Here is a 20,000-nt window from a genome sequence, read left to right as displayed (position 1 = left end):
TAGAAAAAAAGCACGTTATCTTACGCTAAATGTCTCCGACATGCTAATGCGAAGTTCTAATTTCAGTGTTAAATTCAACAAATAGTAAAAAAAAAAGAAGCTGCGGCAGGAGCGTAAATATTTTTGTGAGAGCCAGCTTTTAAGCGGTTAGCAACATTAACACTTCATTAAAAGTTTTTTTTTTTTTGTTGTTTTTACGACAAGTGTCAATTAAAAGAAAGACCACAAATGTACAGTATTGTTAATTATTGGATAAATTCTAATTTCCGTATTTGCGCATATGTTGGCCAGAGGGCATATTCCTGCTTTGCTGCAATGTGTATTTATTGTCGCCGAGTCTCAGTGGTTAAGATTATGTGATCCTCCTCAAGAATCCAGTGTGGTGATTACCTTCATCTTTTAGTTAGCCGTACTTTACTGGAGAATTTATTTTTGCTTTTCCTCCCAACATTAAAAAACATCTACGTGTACATTTCAACCTCCATAAAAGAGGATGCCACATTAAAAGATGAACGTAGAGAGAGGTCAAATTGAGATCTTGAAGGACTGATACCGTAATGTTTTATAAGACGGAAAAAAACATTGACAGCAGTGACGGCGAGGAACGTGAACCATTGAGCGTAAAACGAGGCGCAACAGTTTTGGAGAGTAAACGTATTCCCCATCCGTTGCAATATTTACAAGAATTGGTTGTCACTGTCAGCTCCAAGATTGACTTGTTTTTTTTTTCTTAATTAATAGTAGCTAATTCACCATTTTTTTGTTGGTCATTTTACAACTCAACTTTAGTTGTATGTCGCATAAGCACAGAGTGTGACGACTTTTGCAACTTGTGGTTAACAGTAACCTTGGTTGTTTTCTATAATTTTCTGCTCCAGCCTCATTTTCAACTCCGAAACCAGTGCGGAGCTCATGTTGCCCTCCTTGCGACGAACCGACTTCCCTTTCTTTGAGCCTTTGGAGGCTAAGGCCCCCGATATGGTGGGGACAGCGCGAGACCTCTCGGGGGGTCTGTTGATGGTTGGAACTGGCGGGGGCAGACACGGGGCACAGGGCGGCGGTGGCGGCCTCGTTCTCGGGGTGCCGGTCTCCTGCTCGGGATTACCCTCTGGAACCTCCATGAGGAACTTCCCGGAGGGGTTGCTGAATTTGAACGTGGGCATATTGAAGGTCCAGGGCTGCTGGTGCCGGGGTCGCCTCTTGATGATGCGGCGCGCAGGTGTCACCCTGTTTTGGGACTTGGCGTTGCGCATGTACATGGCCGTGGAGATGAGAACGGTCGCCCCGACCAACAAGCTAATAACGAACGTAAGCATGCCTAAAGCTTTCATGGGGTTGTCCCTACTTTTCATTAAAAAGGCCGCCACAGGCCCCTTGAGAGGAGTCTGCAAAAGAGCACAAATAGAATCGGAATCATCCAAGCATCAGTCGAAGCGTGCGATAGATTGATAAGCGAAGCACTGGCAGGGGAGGCCCAAACAACAACTACCCTACACACCGCTGTATCCTGTGTGCCGGGGGTGTCAAACAAACTGCGTAAAAGCCCAAACCAGGCATATTTGTATGATTATGCTTTGAGCTTTGGCTGTTAAGTTTGACACCCCTGCTCTGCACGCTATGATTCATTAGCGTCTGAAGTTAGTGGATGTGACTTTGGCATGGAGCTGATGAGGGAAGACACGTCACGAGACAATCAGAGTACAGGAACATGTTTGTGTCAGAAAGAAAAAAAAAAATTGGAATTTTTAAGGCCAAAGGGAAAAATGTTCAATTGGTCTGAGTTTGGCAGCAGATTTGTTTTGTGACGACATCAAATGTACCCGACAAATTCTGCCTAGCAACAAGCTGCCGTGGGATTGCATGTTGTCGCGCCAGCCAGCTATTCTGTTTTGGTTTCTTATGAGGATAAGTGCGATAGAGAAATGGAATTTTGTAACTCATCCAAAAATGCTCACGTACTCTTTCACAAAGCAAACCAAGAGACGAACAAAATGTGACATGTAGGAATTTCTTCCCTCACTTTGGTCTGCGGACAACTTTGATATAGTTACTCTCTGGGTTGATTCTGGACTTTTTCACTGCGTTACAGTACAGGATTGTGGATATGCAGACAGTTAGCAAAATGAGGGTCATGACAAGGCTGAAACAAATTCCAAAAACGGTCAGCGGACGCCTGCTGAGGCCCAGGAAGTACGAAACAACGCGTCCCTTGACCTGGAAAGCACGATGCACAACACACAAGACCAGAAACACACAATCATCGCCATGCACAGTGATGCAATGAACACGTATCGTTCCTAATCAATCAAAACATGAATCCTCGGACAGTGAACCCCCGCCCGTTTGTGTTGCGTTTGCTGTTTAGAATATTTAACGTCCAAAGAATTGCTGAATTAGCCACAGCGTAGCAACGTAGCCTACAAATGCAAGCGGCAAGCATCTAGAGGTAGGCCGGTCTTACCGCCTCTTTAATGTCAACGTTGACCACGGCGGTGGTGCTGAATGACGGCGATCCTTGGTCTCGTGCCTCCACCACTAACGACCACTTGCAGTCTTTCTGCACGGTGATGTTGTGAACGATCTCCATGGACGAGATGTACGGCTTCAGCTGGATCTCGCCCGTCTCGGCGTCGATGTCGAAGGCGTTGTCGGGATCCGCCGTCATGATGCAGTACTCCACCACGTTGTTAGGCGACTCGGCGTCATCGTCCACCGCCTGCAAGCGCGGGCGTTTCGGACATCTTGCTAAATAATTGTGGAAAAATCGCAAAAAGTGGAGAACTAAAAAAAAAAATACTAAGAATCGTCACCTCTACTTTAATTGGCGTTCCGATGATCATCGTCTTCTCCAGCAGCGGGTCATCAAATTCGGGTGAATGGTCGTTCATGTCGAGCACGGTGATGAAGACCTCGGCCAGGCTGTACTTTCCCTCCGAGTCCTGCGCCTTCACGTAAAAGTTAAACTTGGAGCGAACTTCGGCGTCCAGTGACGTCCACGGCTGCGTGGAGATGAGGCCCGTCGACGGGTGGATGGAGAACCTGCGCAATAGCAAACAGATTACCAATACAAGAAAAATCCAAGGGCATTTCTTTTCAACAAACAATTTGGAAACAGTTTGCAGTGCAAAATAAAATGTGAAAAGAATGGATTATAATTTTAGAATAAATGATCATAAAAAAGAAAAATGTACCTGTACATTTTTTTGATCAAACCCAAAAAGATTTGCTTTCATCCGTCCCCACGCTTGCTGCCGTTTTATTCCCTGTGATAACTCACAAGTTACTCTCACGCTGCTAACTTTCACACAATTAACTCAGGTGGCTGCCTGCAGAGGAGCATAAATTTTCACTTTCCCTTCGCCATGCCCGCTTTCTCACATCGCCTCACCGCCACGTCTCGGGCTCCAGCTGTCAGCCTGTATGTTAATTGGCTCTTCCCTCCGCGAGATCGGCCCCGCCGACTATTTTTAACGCTCCAATCCAATTAGGAGATGAGCCGGAATCTTGCCGCCATCTTAAGGGTGCGGCTGTTTGTGTAGCGCGCTGCTCGGATAAACCCGCTTTCTTTTCTCTTCTTTGTTCGGGAAACTAACTCTGCGTCCGGATCTCCGCTTTCACACCTCCGCGTGTGAACGTGGGAGTTGAACATCTAAGGTTTACTTACAAATCTGATCCTGATCCATAAATGCTGTATTTGACTTCACCCCAGGGTCCAGAATCAGGATCGTTTGCCTGGCGGAAGAAAATTCCCCCCAAAAATTATTGCTTGTGATCGCGTTTAGCTCAGCAGAGAGGCCGACTCACGGTAACAGTGGAAACGCTCGTGCCTCCCGGCGAGTTCTCGGCAACCCTGGCGATGTAATACTCCGACGTGAATTTGGGAGTGTTGTCATTAGTGTCCAGGAGGTTGATCACAATGTCCGCCGTCGCACTGAAGCGCTCGGGAGTGTCGAGCTCCACCGCCAACAGCTGTCATCATAATCATTGATTTATCTCTCTAGACTGACCAAAACAATAATTCCATAATAATCTAATTTCCGTGCCGACCTTAAACGAAAGGGTCGGCCCCTTTTCGTAGTCGATGCCAGATGTGTCCTCCACGATGATGGTCACCTGGGCTTCATTCAGGACCGTCTGCGGCACCACTCGGAGAACTCGGCTTGGTCCCACCAGCCTCAGTTTGAACTTGGCATTTGCCCCCTTCGAAATACAAATGACTGCATATTAAAATATATTTTTAAAAAATTATATAAAGAATACTTTTCTCTCTGTCTTTCTATCTATAATCCCACCATGGGCGGTATTACAATAAGAAGTATTCTGTAAAAACTAAATTAATTAGTAAAAATTATTTTGTATCATTTATTAACATCAAAAGCAACAACAGGCCAGTACAATTTTCTGCAGCGTGCATATACTTGATCAGAATCGTTGACGGTGATCTTGAATCCCCGCAGGATCTCGCCGGAGGGAGGATGCTCGTACATGGTGACCTCGAACTTGCTCTGCGGCCCGTTCTCGCCGTAAAAGGTTGGCGGGTGGTTGTTGAGATCCACCACTCGTATCATCACCACGGCGATGTCGTAGTCCTGCAGCAGATCCTCGGCGCCCACCTCAGACGCCTGGTTTGGGAACGGTACGCAGGTACGCTCAGATGTAAGAACAGCATCATCGAATCCATCCGTCCATTCGGCTTAGAAAGACAAACAATTGACGACTTGACAATATCAGCGTATGAATGAGTCATGAATCGCTAGTCAGTGTCAGACCACGCACAAAAAAAAACATGCCTTCACCTTCTAACACGTGAAAAGCATGCAAACTCCCAACTACCCGACGGAGCTACCAAGCAAAAAGTCCTACCTTGACTTTAATTTCATAGAGTTCGTTTCTGAGGAGGGAGGGGTGCGTTGTCAAGGTGATGCAGCCACTCGTGCTGTTGATGTCGAAGACGCCATCACTTCCTGGGAGAGAAAATGTCCGTCAGACATATTTTGCCCCCCCCCCCCACGAGTCTAAAGTGATCCCACGATTGTCTTTAATTGCTCTTACCATCCACGATGGAATAATAAATGGGGTTGGGATTGCCTTGATCGCCGTCTCTGGCGTACACGGTGAAAATCTCTGAGCCCTAAATGCCGAAAGTTGGATCAAACTTGAGCTTGTGTTTGGGATGATGTGTCAAACTTACAGGAACAGAGACTTCGTAGATGTATCCAAAGTAAGGCGTTCCGACGAAAGACGGAGGCATGTCTTGAGCATCGAGGACGTTGACCGTTACGGTGGCGGTGGAGGTCAAAACCTGATGCTTGCCCTTGTATTTGCCTCCGCCGTCCTGAGCAAGACAAACAAGTGTAAGGAGGAGATTCGGTGTACAATCGAAAATTCTGAGTCTGGATTACTGGAACTGGCTCTGGCTTGTTGCTATATCGGCGATCCTTCTTAAGGCCAATTAGAATAAGCTAGTCGTGGTTAACGACAAAGTGAACTCATCAGCTGTTGTACGAATGAGACTGAAAGTTGATCCCTGACTGAAGTTGCTGATTCAGGACTCGAGACTGCTCCTAAACGGTCGCAGTTTGTCCCTTAAATTTCAGACAATGCAAGTCAATTTTTCTTCTACTTGCATCTAATTGTCTTTTTTTTGGGGATTGTGCCGATCAAGCTCTTTGAGTCTGTGAACCTTCCGACCTCCCACCTTGGCGACCACTGTCACAAAGTGTGTGGGCGTGGTCTCGTAGTCGAGCCACTCGCCGGGTTTCACCCTCAGGATCCCGCTGTGGGCGTCGATGGTGAACTTGGAGAACGGCGTCGGCTGATGACAGAGACGTCACACAAAGGCTTCAAATTCTGGTGACTCCGACAACACGGACGGACATTTGTCACTCACGTTGTTGGCATGCCGGAACCGAGCGAGCATAAACCCTTATTAAGCGCTCAATGTGTTGCTCAAAATGTAATTAAAATTTAATCCACTCAAGTCACACATTTCCAGACTGCTCGTTCGCTATGAGATTAATCTTTTCCCTCCACACGCTATTCCATCACTCAAAGGACCTTTTTTTTTTTTTTTTTTTTTTTTTTTTTGGGGGACGGGTGCTTGCCCGATCATTTAATCTTTTCATTTTGCAAACTCTTTCAGATGCCAAATGTTTGTCATATTTTCAAACCAGGGATGTCTTTGGAATTTCTAGCACTTTTTCCTCCTGGTTGATAGAATTCCAAGGTCTCTGAGGCTCGATGTGATCATTTATATCAGTGTTTGTGCTCCTAAACATTGAATGGAAATGTCCTGATGGGAAAAGTTAAGTACAACTAAACAGTGCTTGAGTCGAGATCGGTCGCCAGCTAATTGCAGTGTACTATTTATTTTACAGCTCAGACATTTGCACGCAGTTAAGAGCTGCTCAAAGAAGTCCTCAAAAGGGGGGGGGGGGAGTAGCAGGAAGTCGAGCAAGACAAAAGCCTTTCAAAATGGATATCCACTATCTCCTTCTTGTCTGCCTTCTGCAAAATAGAGCAGCTTTGGATTTCTTGAAATTCCAATGAAAACTAAATCCCACTTCACACTCAATATCATCAAGCGGTGGGCTTAAATGGAACGGCTTTGCACTGGCGCATCATCTGCATAACACAGAAAGCTGGAGGTTCACCTGCAGGGAATAGGAGACGCTTCCTCCTGAGCCCATATCTTTATCCCGCGCCTGGACTCGGTAAATGCTGCTGCCTGCCACGACATCCTGGAGGAGAGCAAAACAAGACCATCAAAGGCTTTTATTATTTTATTATATTTATTTTCGACAGACCTGTTTACCATAATGTCACACCAATTTTCGGATGGCAGAAGCGGGCACGTTTCCGCTATTAAACGATCGCTTTGCTGTCCCTTGAGATGTGGCTACGAGACCTCTAGGGAGTCTCGCGATCTTTCCTGCGCAACTAGTTATGACATCCACTTGATTTATATCCTCCTCACCCACAAGTTCTGCTCAACTGATTTAATTTTTGTTTTTAAGAAAAAAAAATACTACTGGCGGCACAACCGCAAATAAAAGTTTTTGTCATTGTTTCCGGTCAATCCTACCTCTGGGACATCGACGATGAAAGGAAGGTTTTGAAACTCTGGAGGTTCGTCGTTGGCGTCGGTGACGAACACCCGCACATTTTCAACCACCTGAAAACAAACACACGCGACTACTCAAAACGGACGACTTTTGAGTGACTCGTAACCTCTCAGGACTTACTTTATTGCGCCCATCTGTGATGCTCACAAATGCAGAAATCTCATCTTGTTTCTACAAAAAAGATTTACAAAATTGTCATTTGCAGAAAACGTCCTGAGAGATGATGATGATGATGATGCCGCCGCCGGAGGACTCGCCTCTCGATCCAGCTCCAGAACGAGGGTGACGTTTCCGGACTTGGGATCGACTCTGAAATACTCTTTGGAGCCCATTTGGAACGTCAGACCGTATCGGATGGGATCGTCCTCGGGATCGGTGCCATTGAGGACATATATCTGCGTTCCTGAAATGCGAATCATTCAACATAAACGCAAGGTATGTCAAGTGTCATCATTTAAATTCATTCATCGTAACACTTGAATGATCGATGAATCAAAATCAACTTGACTTTCATCACATTGTCAACTAAGAAATCTGTAGCCGTGTGCCAAACGCTCGTCCACTGTGCCGCCATGTCACAGTCCATAAAGTGAGCGGCAGCTTCAGTATGATATGAGAAAATTAAACAACACTTAAGTGTAATTAAAAGACGAATGAAATGAAGAAGAAAATTCAGATAATACCGACTGGTGTGTCCTCAGAGATGCTGAACAAAGCCATATTCCCATTTGTACTGCTGGGTCCATTATCGTAGAAATATGGAGCATAGTCTGATTGTCCTTCATCAGGAAACCAAATGAGCATAAAATTAGCAACTGATACAACAATCATCTTTTGGTTTGATTTTTTGTTGTTGTTGTTGCTTCTGACAGTAACTTACTTGCTAAAAAACCAACACAGGAAACGAAAGCAGTGGTGAGAAAAAAACAATAGCGACCAATCATCAATGTGAAATGATGCTTTTAATTGAATTAAAATGCAACAAAAAACAATTTAAATATAGAATTAGCGGCGCGCTAAAGTCGGACCATCCCTGGCCAGGATTAAGCGCCTAAGAAGTCTTAACCACGCACAAAGACGCAAAAGAAAACAAACCCTACCCGAGCCGAAGTGCAGAAGGAGGACAAACGTGAAAACCGACGTTTTCGTCTCTTTCTTCATCCTGGTGGGGCGACGAGGCCCGGCTCGCTCATGTGGAAGGCTTCTCGGTGGCGGACGGACGGGCGAGCGAGCTCTGTGACCTTCTTCAGGCAGCTCAGGAAGGGGAAAAGAGGCTGCGACTCACAAGGCGCTAATCCAGTGACGCATCCCTTCCCTCCGCGCACATCTTCCCACTACGCTGCCGACGCTTGGATTGAGTTCACACAACAGCTCACACCTTAGTGAGCATGTGATCAAGAAAAGTCAATCACACTTTCCTTACGCTGCCGGAAACGTGGATGCTTTCTGCCACAATTTATCGCAGCGGGGGCGGTCGGGGATTGTTCAAGATTCCACCCGCAAGAGGTGAAAATGCACAATATAGGGAGACCATATTTTGGGGAAAATAGTTGTACCCTTGCCACACTTTCGACTATAATTCAATTATTCTGCTGATTATTGATGAATCAAATAATCAGAAAAAATATTTATTATATTTATTTATTGTTATTTTGTAAAATGGATGGATAGTTGTTCATCTGTCTATGCAAGTGATGTATAGTGACAGGTAAAACAATTCCACAGTCTTCCACTAGATGGCAGAAGGTCCTTTTAATTTATGTATCCACGTTGCCATTCACACAACCGAGTCAAAGCTTTGTGTTCAATTTAAAAACTCAGATCCACACGGATTAAGTGTCAATCAAGATGACATCGACTCCGATGTACACATAAAGTACACTTTTGTTTGGTGGTGTGAAAAGCCGCGAGTTACTCGTTGTGGGAAGGACCCAATTGAGAACAAATCCACTACATAATCATGAATCACAAGAATATTTATTAGCAGGGAATGCGGAAGTAAACCAAACCAGGGGGGGAAAGTGACATTAATTGACTTATTATTTATTGAAGTTACATTGATCTGGCTCTCATTTTGCATGCAAATGTTGGTTGTGTGTGCAGAGTTTTGACACCCTGGCACAATGTTAACATGTTAAATTGGTGTCAGGCAAGTTTGACAATTCGCAAGTGCGGAATAAAAATAGCGTTTGACGCTCTATGATGTCAGCCAATCAGAATGCAGGATCATTCGGGATTGGAAACAGACATTGCAGAACATTATTATAAGGTCTAAAAATTCCATTAGATACATACAAAAGACAACCTAACTTAATACATTGCATATTTTGGATACAGCTTTTTAGTTCTGTGATTTAGATTTTATTTTATTTGATTCTGTTATGTTTGTTTTATTCCTCCCACAAAGCTATTTAATAATATTTTAGGGTTATTTTTTTATCATTTTGAGAGTACATTTTTTATTATTTTTATTTTCTTCATTGCATTTTATTTCCTGGGCAGTCTTGCAATAAACTTGATTTATTTTGTAAATGTATTTTCTTTATTATTAAATATTCCCATGTTATTTATATTCAATTCGCATTTATATTTGAATATTTTTAATTATTTAAAATATTTTTTTCTAATTTTTGGTAGGAAACGACAGGTTGGTATAGTTTTTTTTATTCCTATGCTGTAGTTTAGTATATATAATTTATATTGCACCATATCAATGGCGCTTTGATACAGCTCCAGCTGTTGTGAAATGCGCCATATAAATAAAGTTGTATTGTATTGTATGTGTGTACAGTTTTTTTTGTAACTACTCATTCCCGAGCATATTAGAAGCATTTTATTGTATTTCTGTTTGGGACAGCGCAAATTTGCTCTTTATCCTGATAGAAAAACGCTTGTAAAACATAACGGACAGATGCAGGCACCTGTGCTTTTTGCTGCAGTTGTTTGCATCTGCTGTGAGTGTCCTTGCTTGGTTGGGAGGCTTTAATTTGAGCGGAGCAACCAGATGGTGGACAAGAGGATTAGTGCGTGCTTTAAGCCTTTGTCATCTGCTGCCACACTGCACTGTGTGTCTGTGTGCGTGTGTGTTGCAAAAGAAGACTTATTCTGGGTCCCTCATGCGCTTCATGTTCATGTTAAGGTAGTCAGGACTTTGGGTTGACTTTATGAACGCCAACTTAAAAGGCATACTGCTCCAATATAATGAATTACCATTTTTACCAAAAAAACAATCTTAATGGCAATACTATCAATTCACCACTAGGTGCCAGTGTTGCTCTGCACCAACCAACTTCTCTTTGCTGCTTATGTGCTTACAGAGGGGGAAGAAAGAGGAGCGGTTCAAGAGATGTTATTTTTTCTATTTATTCAACACGTGCTGGCTATTGCATTGGCGGTCACTACCACACACGCTGTTGACCTCTGTTGTATCTGTTCTTAAAAAACAAACTTGAATATCTTGTCTCGTTTTCTGGAACGAGTAAGCAAATGTCCTATAACAGTTTTATTATTTAATTTTTATTTCTAAAACGGGACACAAATCGATATGGGGCTCATGTTTTGTTTTGTTTTTTTAGATACCCAGAAGTTGTGCACTGACAGCACTTCTCCTACTGTCCAGGAGGTGGCGACAACGCGGTGCCTGGGAGACGATGTACTGTTGTCTCATGATAGCCAAGTTGCCGCACTTTTTTGTGGCACGTGAGTAGCTTAAATTTGTGTGGCGTGAAATTGAAGCGCCAAATTCCAGGCTAAGCCAATGCAGTCATCATGACAGGTCACCCGGTGAAGTCAGGTGTCCATAGTGCAAAGGTGAGGCAAGATGGCGGCCGTCCCCGTGGCATTACCTCAATGAATGCAACTTTGTGATGGGGACACCCTTGAACACACCAATTGACCTTTATAATTCAAAATAAGGACAAATGTCAATCACAGTCATTTATTGAGTGATTCCATTATTAAAACAATATTCTTCCCTCACAAACTCAGAACAGGTCTGTATTTAACAATAAATACGAAAGGTAAATCAATGACGATCGACAGGCAAAAAAAACAAAACATTTCTTCTGCCTTTAAGAACTTTGTTACCACTCAACCATGTGAAGCACTTGTGTTAGAGCCCAAGCCCGGTCCTCAAGAGCCACTATGCAGCACGTTTTTGATGTCTCTCTCTTCCCACACAGCTGATTTAAATAATTAGGATCATTAGCATGCTTCTGCAAAGCTTGCTGACCATCTGAACATTTGAATCACGTGTGTTGGAAGAGGGAGACATCCAAAACAAGTCTGATCATGGCTCTTGAGGACCGGACTTAGGCACCCCTGGTTTAGAGACTTTATGCAATAAAGAGCCTCACACTTTGTTGCGAACTTATAACGCCATTCAATCCTTCGAGCTTGGTTGTTTCACTTCCTTCTACCGCCGCCATTTGCCAGGATCATCACCAGCCTGGTGAAGATGTTCAGCGTGTCCATGTAAATCCCCATACACCTGGAAAACAGAAATAGCTGTTGGTGCTCGAGACAACCTTTTGATTTTTAACCCCGCCATTAGCTGACACATTTTTGTGGTGCCGAGGGGTGGGAGTGCCCTAATGATTCTAAGGAGCCAAGTTTGGGGCTTGATGCCCCTGGGCAGGGTCCCCCATGGCAGATCATTCAGTCATCATTTGTCCTGGACTTACGCGTTAATGGGGTCGTATTTTTGCACGCCGTAGAGCGGCTGCGTCTCGGCTCTCTTGATGACCTTCTGTGTGTCGTAGAGCAGGAACATGCTGAAGAGGACCAGGCCACCATAGATGGCCACCGAGTACAGGCCGGCCCCGAATGCAGAGGTGGGCGGCAGGAACATGGACCCTGTCGACGGAGTTGCAACTCATCTTCCGACTTCGAGCGGCCGTCTTCTGTGCGTGTGCGTGTGTGTGTGCACTCACCAATCGAGGAAGCAAAGACCACCCCGAAGCCGACGGCCAGGGGTCCGCCCATGTTGAGGAACTTCTCGCTAGGGGCGCACATGGCCACCGTGGACAGGCCGCCCACGATGCCGGCCGTGTACCAGGCGGCTCGCATCATCAGTGGTCCTCCCAGGAGTGTGAGGGGGGCCACCACAGCGCCCATCACACCTTGACATAAAAGATTACATGTTGTTGTGATATGAGCTTTTTTTCCATGTAAATTATGTGCCTGGGCTCAAAAAGGTTGGCAAACATCACTTGAGACGCTACATGGACGCCCCCTAGTGTTGCATTCACGTACCTGCATGCAACATCCAGGCCAGGTGCTTGGGCACCGGACTGTGCTCATACGAGATGGACCGGACCAGAATGCCGGCGCCGATCATGGCAGCAAACGTAGCTCCGATCGCCTGGAAACAACACAAAGTCTCGAAGACTCCATTTATGCTGATACTTCAATTTTCAACGGGAGTGATCCTCACCATCCACGAGCCTCTCATCATGAGTCCCATGAGCGCCGGGGTTCGACTCACGGCGACCGCCGACAGAGCAGTCAGGCCCACGCTGCCTGCAAAGTACATATAAGTGGAGTGGATCCTGTCCTTCACATACTGAGGCCAGATCCTGCACAGAAGAAGGGGGGCGGGGGGACTCTTTGTTTAAAAAAAAAAAAAAAAAAAAATATATACACTTTACACATTATTGAAAATAGTCTATTGGATGAAATACAAAGCTCCTTTTGACTCTGTATCAAAAAATGAGCTGCCGTTGACTCACACTGCTTTCTCAATGGCACCGATCTCATTGGACATGCCCATGCCGTAGTAGCATAAAGCTCCCAGGCCCACTGCGGCGCCTCCAGCAAGAATCATTCTTCCCATGCTGTCAACTGAAAACAAATAAGCACATTGTGGAGATGCGGTAAATGACGAGACAAGGAGATGGAGGCGAGTCGTGTCTTTTACTCTCCACGCAAAATTGACAAGCATGTCAACTCCCTCCTCCATCTTGATAGTAGAGGTGACAACAATACAATTACTGGATGATGCGTCATTTCTGTTTTTAATTTTGATTTGTGCCTTTTTTTGTGTGTGTGTCAACTGGTATACTTTACATTTTAAAGCCGTGCCTGTGGCTGGTTCAAAAGCCGCCTCCTTGAGTTGATCTCTGGTCGTCCTCACCCGGCGGAAACCAAATCTGGCCTTTGAGGAAAAACCCTGACAAAAAAAACAAAAAGCTGTGTCTGTAGAATGCCAAACAGAAATGGAGCAAACAATAAATATGTAAAAGTTTACATGCAGAATGGGCGACTTTGAATGTTTTACAATGATGAATTGAATAAACCAAATCTAGTTAGTTAGAGATCTAGTTAGTAGTTTCAGTTTGTAGTTCTGGTGTTAAAGTTCTTTTTGAGACGGTTAGGGACTTAGTGGTAGCTTCGGGGCCTTGTTACGGCGATCATAAGCCATCCCCTTGAGTACCTGCTGGGGTGTGAAGACGGTCGGACATGGCGTCAAATTGAGGGTGGAGGACCTCAGGGCGGCGGAGCCGTTGGCCAGCGAGGGACGGAGTCCAGCGGCCAGCTGAGGGATGTTCCTCAAGCATGTCAGCCTTGCCACAAGCATGGTCTTGTATGTGCGTCAGCCTACAACGACACCACCATGATTATGTCACATCGTTAACAAAACGACAATAGAAGCTCCGGCTAACAGAACTTAGCAGACGTTCATGCCTACGTTGACTCATACACCAGCACCATCATTCACAATTTAATCGTTAAGACAAGGTCTGAATACACCAACTAAGTGCTAATTTAAGTTACTTATTCCCTATAATGTCATCGATGGGGTAAGTGAAGTCTACTTACGAGGATGTGCGTAGTTGTTAACCTTCTCCACAAGACGCAACCACCGAACAATCGTGCGCGAGCTTCTGACGCAATTGTTTTGCAAGCTACCGGAAGCTTCTTGTTGACGTAATCACAGCGCGACCAAAGCCATTGGGAAATGCAGTTCTTTAAAGTGGAGTCGAAAGCGTCATAAAGAACGCGATAAAAAACAAATATAATTTTAACTTGAGTCAAAACGAACCACTTTACGACTCTTTATATCTTTTATAAGAATACGTAATGCCACTGACAGACGGACGGACGGATTTACAGGGGCAAATTTTGGTCCCAATACGTCTCTGGTCGTAGGTTTTTGTAATAATTTGATGACATGAGAGGAAGCATGGTATTAATGTTAAACATTATTAATAATCAGATTGTTGAATTACATTAAGTCGCTTCTTTTTTTTGTAAATTTACACTTTACCTATAATAAATCTAATTTGATGGCGCAGGTGTGAATCGCCAGAAGCTTTTCTCCACTAGAGGGAGCCAGTGCGCTATTTGTGTGCCCAAGTATTAAAGTGGAATAAACTGCTATATAATTTATAATAATTTAAGACATGCGCTGTGGCACATTTTAATTAGCATTATCACACTGGTGGCATATTTCTGTCCAAAGTGCAGTTTATTCATCATTTTTTTAATATATTCATTCATATGCCAATAGGAGGTCTCTTCTACGTCATCGAGCAAGAGGCAAACAGTTGGTCCGAAAACTTTTTCATTCAGTCCAACGTACAGATTGATTTGCAGCCACTCCACTGGAAATACGAACCCCGGCGTATCTGCCCCCAAATGGACTTTTAGACAAATTTGTGCGTGATGAGGAAATCATGGGATTAATCCGAACTGGACGCGCTCAATGTGACGGACACAACATCGTGGGCACATCAGCATGGTGGGTACACGACGAACCGACACCTGATTCGGTTGCCGTTGTCGTGGTAAGAATGAAAAGTTTAGCATCAGAAAGTTAGTGAAAAGTAGTGAGCCGCTCACAATGCAACTCAGTTGCGATAGGGAGTGACTTCTCATTTAGGATTCTTTATTAGGAGAGCATGACTGCAGTGTGACTGCAATTATTTACTATTTATCTTCATGAACCGATCATGTTAAATGTACTGAGATATGTCCAGTTAAAATCTAGATGCAATTGATCTGTCTGGAAAAAGGGTGTGCAGGAAAGTTGTATTACAATTTCCAAACGCCATATAATGGCCCAAATCAATCAATTGTACTGTCGTCTAAACCTGTTCCATAGTACAAAAGTCACCGTTGGCAGTCTTACAAAATATATTTCGATTTTAATTTTCTTTTTAAATGCCACCTACCAACTCCCTGCACTTAATCCAAATACATTTGGGTTGGTTTCTGTGTAACTAATAAATCAAGAATGTATTTACTTTTGTTAAAAATAAATAAAAAGCCACTCACCACAGCAACTTTGTAGTGTTTGCATAAAAAGGCGTGACAGGAACATTACTTTGAGTTGCATTTTGATGTTAAAAACACACTGCGACTTGTTCATACAATGTGTATATAAAAAATACCAATAGAAAAGTTTGTGTATACATAGGTTAAAAAAAAAAGAATTGCAATTAGCAAGTGTATGAAAGGAAAAAATGTTTTGAAAAAAGCCAATAAATTAGGTTTGCTTTGCTAAGTTCTGTACAAAAGTCTCAATTTTGCAGGGTCTCTGCGTGAAAGAGGCTTGACTTTCTCTGGCGTCACATGACCTGAGACCAACCTGCCGTCTGGTTCACGTCTTGACGTTCGAATGACCCCGTGGATTTTGACGTTTAGTGGGGGTCACTCCTGCGTGAAGAGGCCTTTTGTGGTCGCGGCATGCGGCAGAGTGGTGCAAGATGGAGTTGAAAACACCCCCCCCCCACGCTCACCCAATATGTTTACACCTGTGGTTCCCAATTTGGGGGGATTTTCGACACATTTCATAGATTTGTTCTTCAATCTATTCATCTATGCCAGCGATGTATATTGTCAGGCAGAACATTGAAACGCTCTTTACGTAGATGGCAGAAGTTACAGGCCACAATAGACGAGTGTACTCCATTTCTGTGAGAATTTTTCTATTACAAAATAAGTGGCCTGGCTCATTCACGGCTGGGAAACTTGGCTTTTTCATTACACACCATTCCGCCTCAGTGACTTCAAACTTCCCGGAGAATTTCACAAGCAGTGTCCAAGCATGCCGAGTGTTTAGACTACGTGCAGTCATTTAAAATAAATCCCGCACGTGCTTCTGTGCTGCGCACGTCATGATAGGGTGTAAGGACGGGACTCCCAGATGTCGTCGGCAATTTGGCCATCCGCTTTTCGGATTGTTTGCCAGCCAATTGCAGGGCGCCTTTCAAACAAGCGTTCACGTTCATGGACAATTTAGATTCTCAAACAAACTCTACATCCAGCTCGAACAGAACACGGATGGACAAACGCGTCTTTTTCAAAGTTTAACCAGATTCTGAGGTGTGGTCAGCACCTTAGCACACGGCCCCGCTGTGTCTCAGTAGCTCATGTGTTGAAAAGATCTCATGCCGGCGTTGACAGCGAGCAGCGGCTGGATGTCAGGACCACCGTGACCTTGAACGAGGAAATAGCAGGTGTCAGATTAGGACCCGGAGAGGAGTTTTGCGTCTGAATGTGGTCTGTCGCGCAAAGCTAACAAGTGGCCACAGATTCGTATTTACAGTTTGTGACCGAGCTGGCAGGATGGGTGGGAACGCTTTGGGATGCACGGCTGCGCTCCAGATAACGAGCACGTCCTGGAATGAGGGACTGAATTATTGGTTCTATTTTTACCGTCCTTCTCGAGATGTGATCAAGTTGCCCCGTGAGCAGGCTTGGAATTCCATTTCTTTGATTTCACTTTTCCTCAACTGTAATTGAAACGTCATTAATCTGTCAAAGCCTCCGAGAAACGACAGGGAATGAAAAATAATAGAAGACAATGTTGTGACTGAGACGTTTTGATTTTCTGCCGAAATTCCGCTCATGAATTGCAACAACACCTTCCGCAATATTTTGGCTCAAACGCAATGGGAAAATGCGTAACGGACCGTTTGATGTTGGCTTCATTCACAGGTTGAAACATCACAAGAACCAGTTTGCAAGAGAGGGGACCACAAATAACTGCGAGGCTCTTTAAGGCCAACTTGGCGGTGGGGCGGGAAGGAGATTGGCAGAACGCATTCAGAAAGCGGACCCGGGCGGGCGCCGCCACATCCGAGAGAATGAGGATCAAATACACCGTACCCATCGTCTTCTTTGTGGCGCTCGTTATCATCGAGAAGGAGAACAACATTATCTCGAGGTGAGTCCGGAGAAGTCGAAAGCGACGCTTGTCGGGCTTCGTCGTGACGTCAAATTGCAAACTCATTCCAGACGCACCCTCGCATAACAAACTGAAACATAAAAGAAAATAGTCAATCCAGGGGTGGGCAAACATTTTGATTGGCGGGGCCACAATGGGTTCTAAAATTTGACAGAGGGGGCCGGACCAGGAGCAGATGGGTGGAGTGTTTTGGTCACCTCAGAGAAAAAAAATACATGAAATTTCAAATGAAAGTTTGCAACAACATATCTGTCTTGAAGAAAACCACCGTATTTAGAAAATAAAACATTAACAAGGTACATTCATTTAATTTTTCAAGTTCGGCGGGCCGGATTAAAACATGTGGCCCCCGGACCGTAGTTTGCCCACGCCTGGTCTAATTCCATCCCATAGTTTAGCGCTAACAAATACAAAATCTAGATGTTGAGTCGATTTTAGATCACGACTACGTTAACGGACGGCCCAGAACCTCGCGTTGTCGCTCGTCCTCTCAAAACTAAAACTGCAATCCTGTGTTCGCGTTCACTGTCTCAGGGTGTCGGATAAACTGGCCTTGAAGCAGACCCCCCAGACCTCGATACAGCCCAGCCGATCCGCCGCCGCCCCGCCGAAGCGCGACGTTCCCGTCACCTCCGTGGGCAAGCTGAGTTCAGTGTTCATGCTGATGAAGCGGCGCTTGGAGAACTTCAGCGACGACCGGCCGGCGGCGGCGACCAGTCGCAGGAAAGACATCCTCCTTCTGGCCACCACCAGGACCGGTTCTTCCTTTGTGGGCGAGTTTTTTAACCAGCAGGGCGCCAACATGTTTTATCTCTACGAGCCGCTGTGGCACGTGGAGAAGATGCTGACACTGGAGACGGGCGGCACCAACGCGACAGCCGCCGCCAAAGCGTACCGCGACGTGCTTCGGCAGCTCTTCCTGTGCGACTTCTCGCTGCTGGAGAGCTTCATCCACCCCCTCCCCGTGGATCACGTCACCGCCTCGCTCTTCCGCCGCGAGTCCAGCAGCTCCCTGTGCGGGGAGGCGGTCTGCAGCCCCTTCGTCAAAGGGGTCTTTGAGCGCTACCACTGCAGGAACCTGCGCTGCGGGCCCCTCAACCTGACTTTGGCGTCCGAGTCGTGCCTGGAGAAGGAGCACCGAGCCATCAAGTCGGTGAGAGTGCGACAGCTGGAAACTCTGCGTCCTCTGGCCGAGGACCCGCGTCTGGACGTGAAATTCATCCAGCTGGTTCGGGATCCTCGGGCGGTGCTGGCCTCCCGCATGGTGGCCTTCGCCGCCAAATACAACAACTGGAAGCAGTGGGCCAAGGAGCGGGACGTGCCGCTGGACGACGACGAGGTGAAGAAGCTGAGGAGCAACTGCAACAGCATCAGGATGTCGGCGGAGATGGGCCTCAGGCGGCCGGCGTGGCTGCGCGGCCGCTACATGCTGGTGCGCTACGAGGACGTGGCCCGCTTCCCCGTGAGGAAGGCGGCCGAGATGTACAAGTTCACGGGCATCCCGTTCACGCCGCAGGTCAAAGAGTGGATCCTGAAGAGCACGCGGGCGTCCAAGGAGACCAGCGGCATTTACTCCACGCAGAAGAACTCCACCGAACAAGTGGAGAAGTGGCGCTTCAGGTTGCCCTTCAAGATCGTCCAGGTGGTCCAGAAGGTCTGCGGGCCCACACTCAAACTCTTCGGCTACAAATTTGTGACAAGCGAAGAGATGCTCACGGACAAGTCCATCAGCTTGATCACGGCGTGATATTTATGAGCTACTTTTATCTTCAAACAGATTTTTATCTCGATATTTAACACATTTTTACTTTGTTTTACTATTTAAAATCTCCAGAGGAAGGCGATTTCGTCTTGTCTACAAAAGCTCGGCTTGTGACACGCTTGCTTTGTGTTTTTTTATTTTATTTTTTGCACTCCGGAGCATTTTGTCGTTCCAACACAAACGAGCTTGTCGTGCGAGTTGAATTTCGGAGCAAACAGAAGCATTCCGAAAAGAAAAAGTTAATTGGGGGAGGGCAGTAAACATTAACAACCTGGCTCTGGGAACTTCCACTAACTGTTTACGGCTCCTGAGTTGGCAACCAAAGAAACTCCAAATGAAGTGGTAGCTTTATAAAAACAAATAAAAAAAAAAAAAAGGGCGCAGGAAGAAGATATTTCAGTCACTCCAGTCTTCTCAAAATTCTTCCTCCTTTACCGGTTGATGTTCTCGCATTTTGCCGACCCAAGTCGTCTTAGCGAACAATTTGGTGAAACCAGATGTTTACATTGCCGTCCAAACGCAAACATTCCGGACCCTGCAGCTGGTTTGCAGATCGGTGCCACGTTTGTTTGCGAGTCTCGCGTCTGTTGACACGAACCTCTTGACCGCCGATAGAAAGACGCGGAGAAGGAAGGGGGAGGCCTTCAGACCCGACCGTTCTGGTTGTTTCTTTTCATGTCGATCGCAATAAACATGCTTTGACACCGACTTGTGAGTCCTCTTATTGCGACGTTATGTTGCTTTATGACCTCGTTATCGCTAATCGCTCGCAATGATCATGGGGCGAGGGCACAAGAGAGACGGCGGCTGACAAACTCCTTTAGTTGCACCTTTCTCCAGAATTTTAGCAAAAAGTTTTTTTTTTTGCCAACAAAATACATTTTGCGGAACTCTGTCAATTAGCTTTGCTAGCAAACCATTT

The 20,000-nt window shown here is 45.4% G+C and overlaps 3 protein-coding genes across 4 annotated transcripts; 1 reads left to right on the top strand and 2 right to left on the bottom strand.

Annotated features, from left to right (window-relative positions):
* Positions 1–718: 718 nt before the first annotated feature.
* LOC148317582 (cadherin-related family member 1a) lies at positions 719–8,521 on the bottom strand. Of its 2 annotated transcripts, none has more exons than XM_088285110.1 (17): positions 8,225–8,521; positions 7,808–7,939; positions 7,382–7,527; positions 7,245–7,295; positions 7,085–7,174; positions 6,654–6,740; positions 5,699–5,815; positions 5,192–5,335; positions 5,053–5,131; positions 4,864–4,964; positions 4,419–4,622; positions 4,048–4,200; positions 3,805–3,969; positions 3,665–3,732; positions 2,811–3,039; positions 2,462–2,716; positions 719–1,385 (listed from the first exon to the last, which is right to left on the bottom strand). In XM_088285110.1, exons 1-17 carry the CDS (start codon positions 8,283–8,285, stop codon positions 837–839), a joined length of 2,631 nt encoding a protein of 876 aa, XP_088141236.1. In that variant the 5' UTR covers positions 8,286–8,521; the 3' UTR covers positions 719–836. The 2 variants fall into 2 exon arrangements, with proteins under 2 accessions (XP_088141236.1, XP_088141235.1); XM_088285109.1 differs by lacking the exon at positions 8,225–8,521 and adding an exon at positions 8,005–8,083 and having other exon boundaries at positions 7,808–7,903.
* Positions 8,522–11,047: 2,526 nt separating this feature from the next.
* On the bottom strand, positions 11,048–14,053 carry ghitm (growth hormone inducible transmembrane protein). The gene is made up of 9 exons (XM_088285115.1): positions 13,944–14,053; positions 13,558–13,721; positions 13,191–13,293; positions 12,854–12,965; positions 12,559–12,700; positions 12,378–12,486; positions 12,056–12,244; positions 11,807–11,978; positions 11,048–11,613 (listed from the first exon to the last, which is right to left on the bottom strand). The coding sequence occupies exons 2-9, from the start codon at positions 13,699–13,701 to the stop codon at positions 11,529–11,531; spliced, it is 1,056 nt and encodes a 351-aa protein (XP_088141241.1). The 5' UTR covers positions 13,702–13,721; positions 13,944–14,053; the 3' UTR covers positions 11,048–11,528.
* Positions 14,054–14,662: 609 nt separating this feature from the next.
* On the top strand, positions 14,663–19,786 carry chst3b (carbohydrate (chondroitin 6) sulfotransferase 3b). Its single transcript, XM_088283659.1, has 3 exons — positions 14,663–14,865; positions 17,067–17,295; positions 17,851–19,786. Exons 2-3 carry the CDS (start codon positions 17,216–17,218, stop codon positions 19,061–19,063), a joined length of 1,293 nt encoding a protein of 430 aa, XP_088139785.1. The 5' UTR covers positions 14,663–14,865; positions 17,067–17,215; the 3' UTR covers positions 19,064–19,786.
* The last annotated feature ends 214 nt before the right edge of the window (positions 19,787–20,000 follow it).

This window comes from Idiotropiscis lumnitzeri, chromosome 20 (genome assembly GCF_059441095.1).
Source record: "Idiotropiscis lumnitzeri isolate Australia: NSW breed Sydney's pygmy pipehorse chromosome 20, RoL_Ilum_1.0, whole genome shotgun sequence".
Lineage (NCBI taxonomy): Eukaryota > Metazoa > Chordata > Actinopteri > Syngnathiformes > Syngnathidae > Idiotropiscis > Idiotropiscis lumnitzeri.
This window is presented reverse-complemented; position numbering and strand designations above follow the sequence as displayed.

Bases quoted from the DNA above. Each gene is read 5' to 3' on its own strand.
- chst3b (XM_088283659.1), top strand. From the start codon at position 17,216: ATGAGGATCAAATACACCGTACCCATCGTCTTCTTTGTGGCGCTCGTT. The intron at 17,296-17,850 runs GTGAGTCCGGAG...TCACTGTCTCAG, and splicing joins GAGAACAACATTATCTCGAG to GGTGTCGGATAAACTGGCCT.
- ghitm (XM_088285115.1), bottom strand. From the start codon at position 13,701: ATGCTTGTGGCAAGGCTGACATGCTTGAGGAACATCCCTCAGCTGGCC. The intron at 12,966-13,190 runs GTAAAGTATACC...ATTTGTTTTCAG, and splicing joins CACAGGCACGGCTTTAAAAT to TTGACAGCATGGGAAGAATG. The intron at 11,614-11,806 runs GTAAGTCCAGGA...TCTGTTTTCCAG, and splicing joins AAATACGACCCCATTAACGC to GTGTATGGGGATTTACATGG.
- LOC148317582 (XM_088285110.1), bottom strand. From the start codon at position 8,285: ATGAAGAAAGAGACGAAAACGTCGGTTTTCACGTTTGTCCTCCTTCTG. The intron at 7,528-7,807 runs GTATTATCTGAA...TTCGCATTTCAG, and splicing joins CTCTGAGGACACACCAGTCG to GAACGCAGATATATGTCCTC. The intron at 5,816-6,653 runs GTGAACCTCCAG...CTCTGTCATCAG, and splicing joins GCGTCTCCTATTCCCTGCAG to CCGACGCCGTTCTCCAAGTT.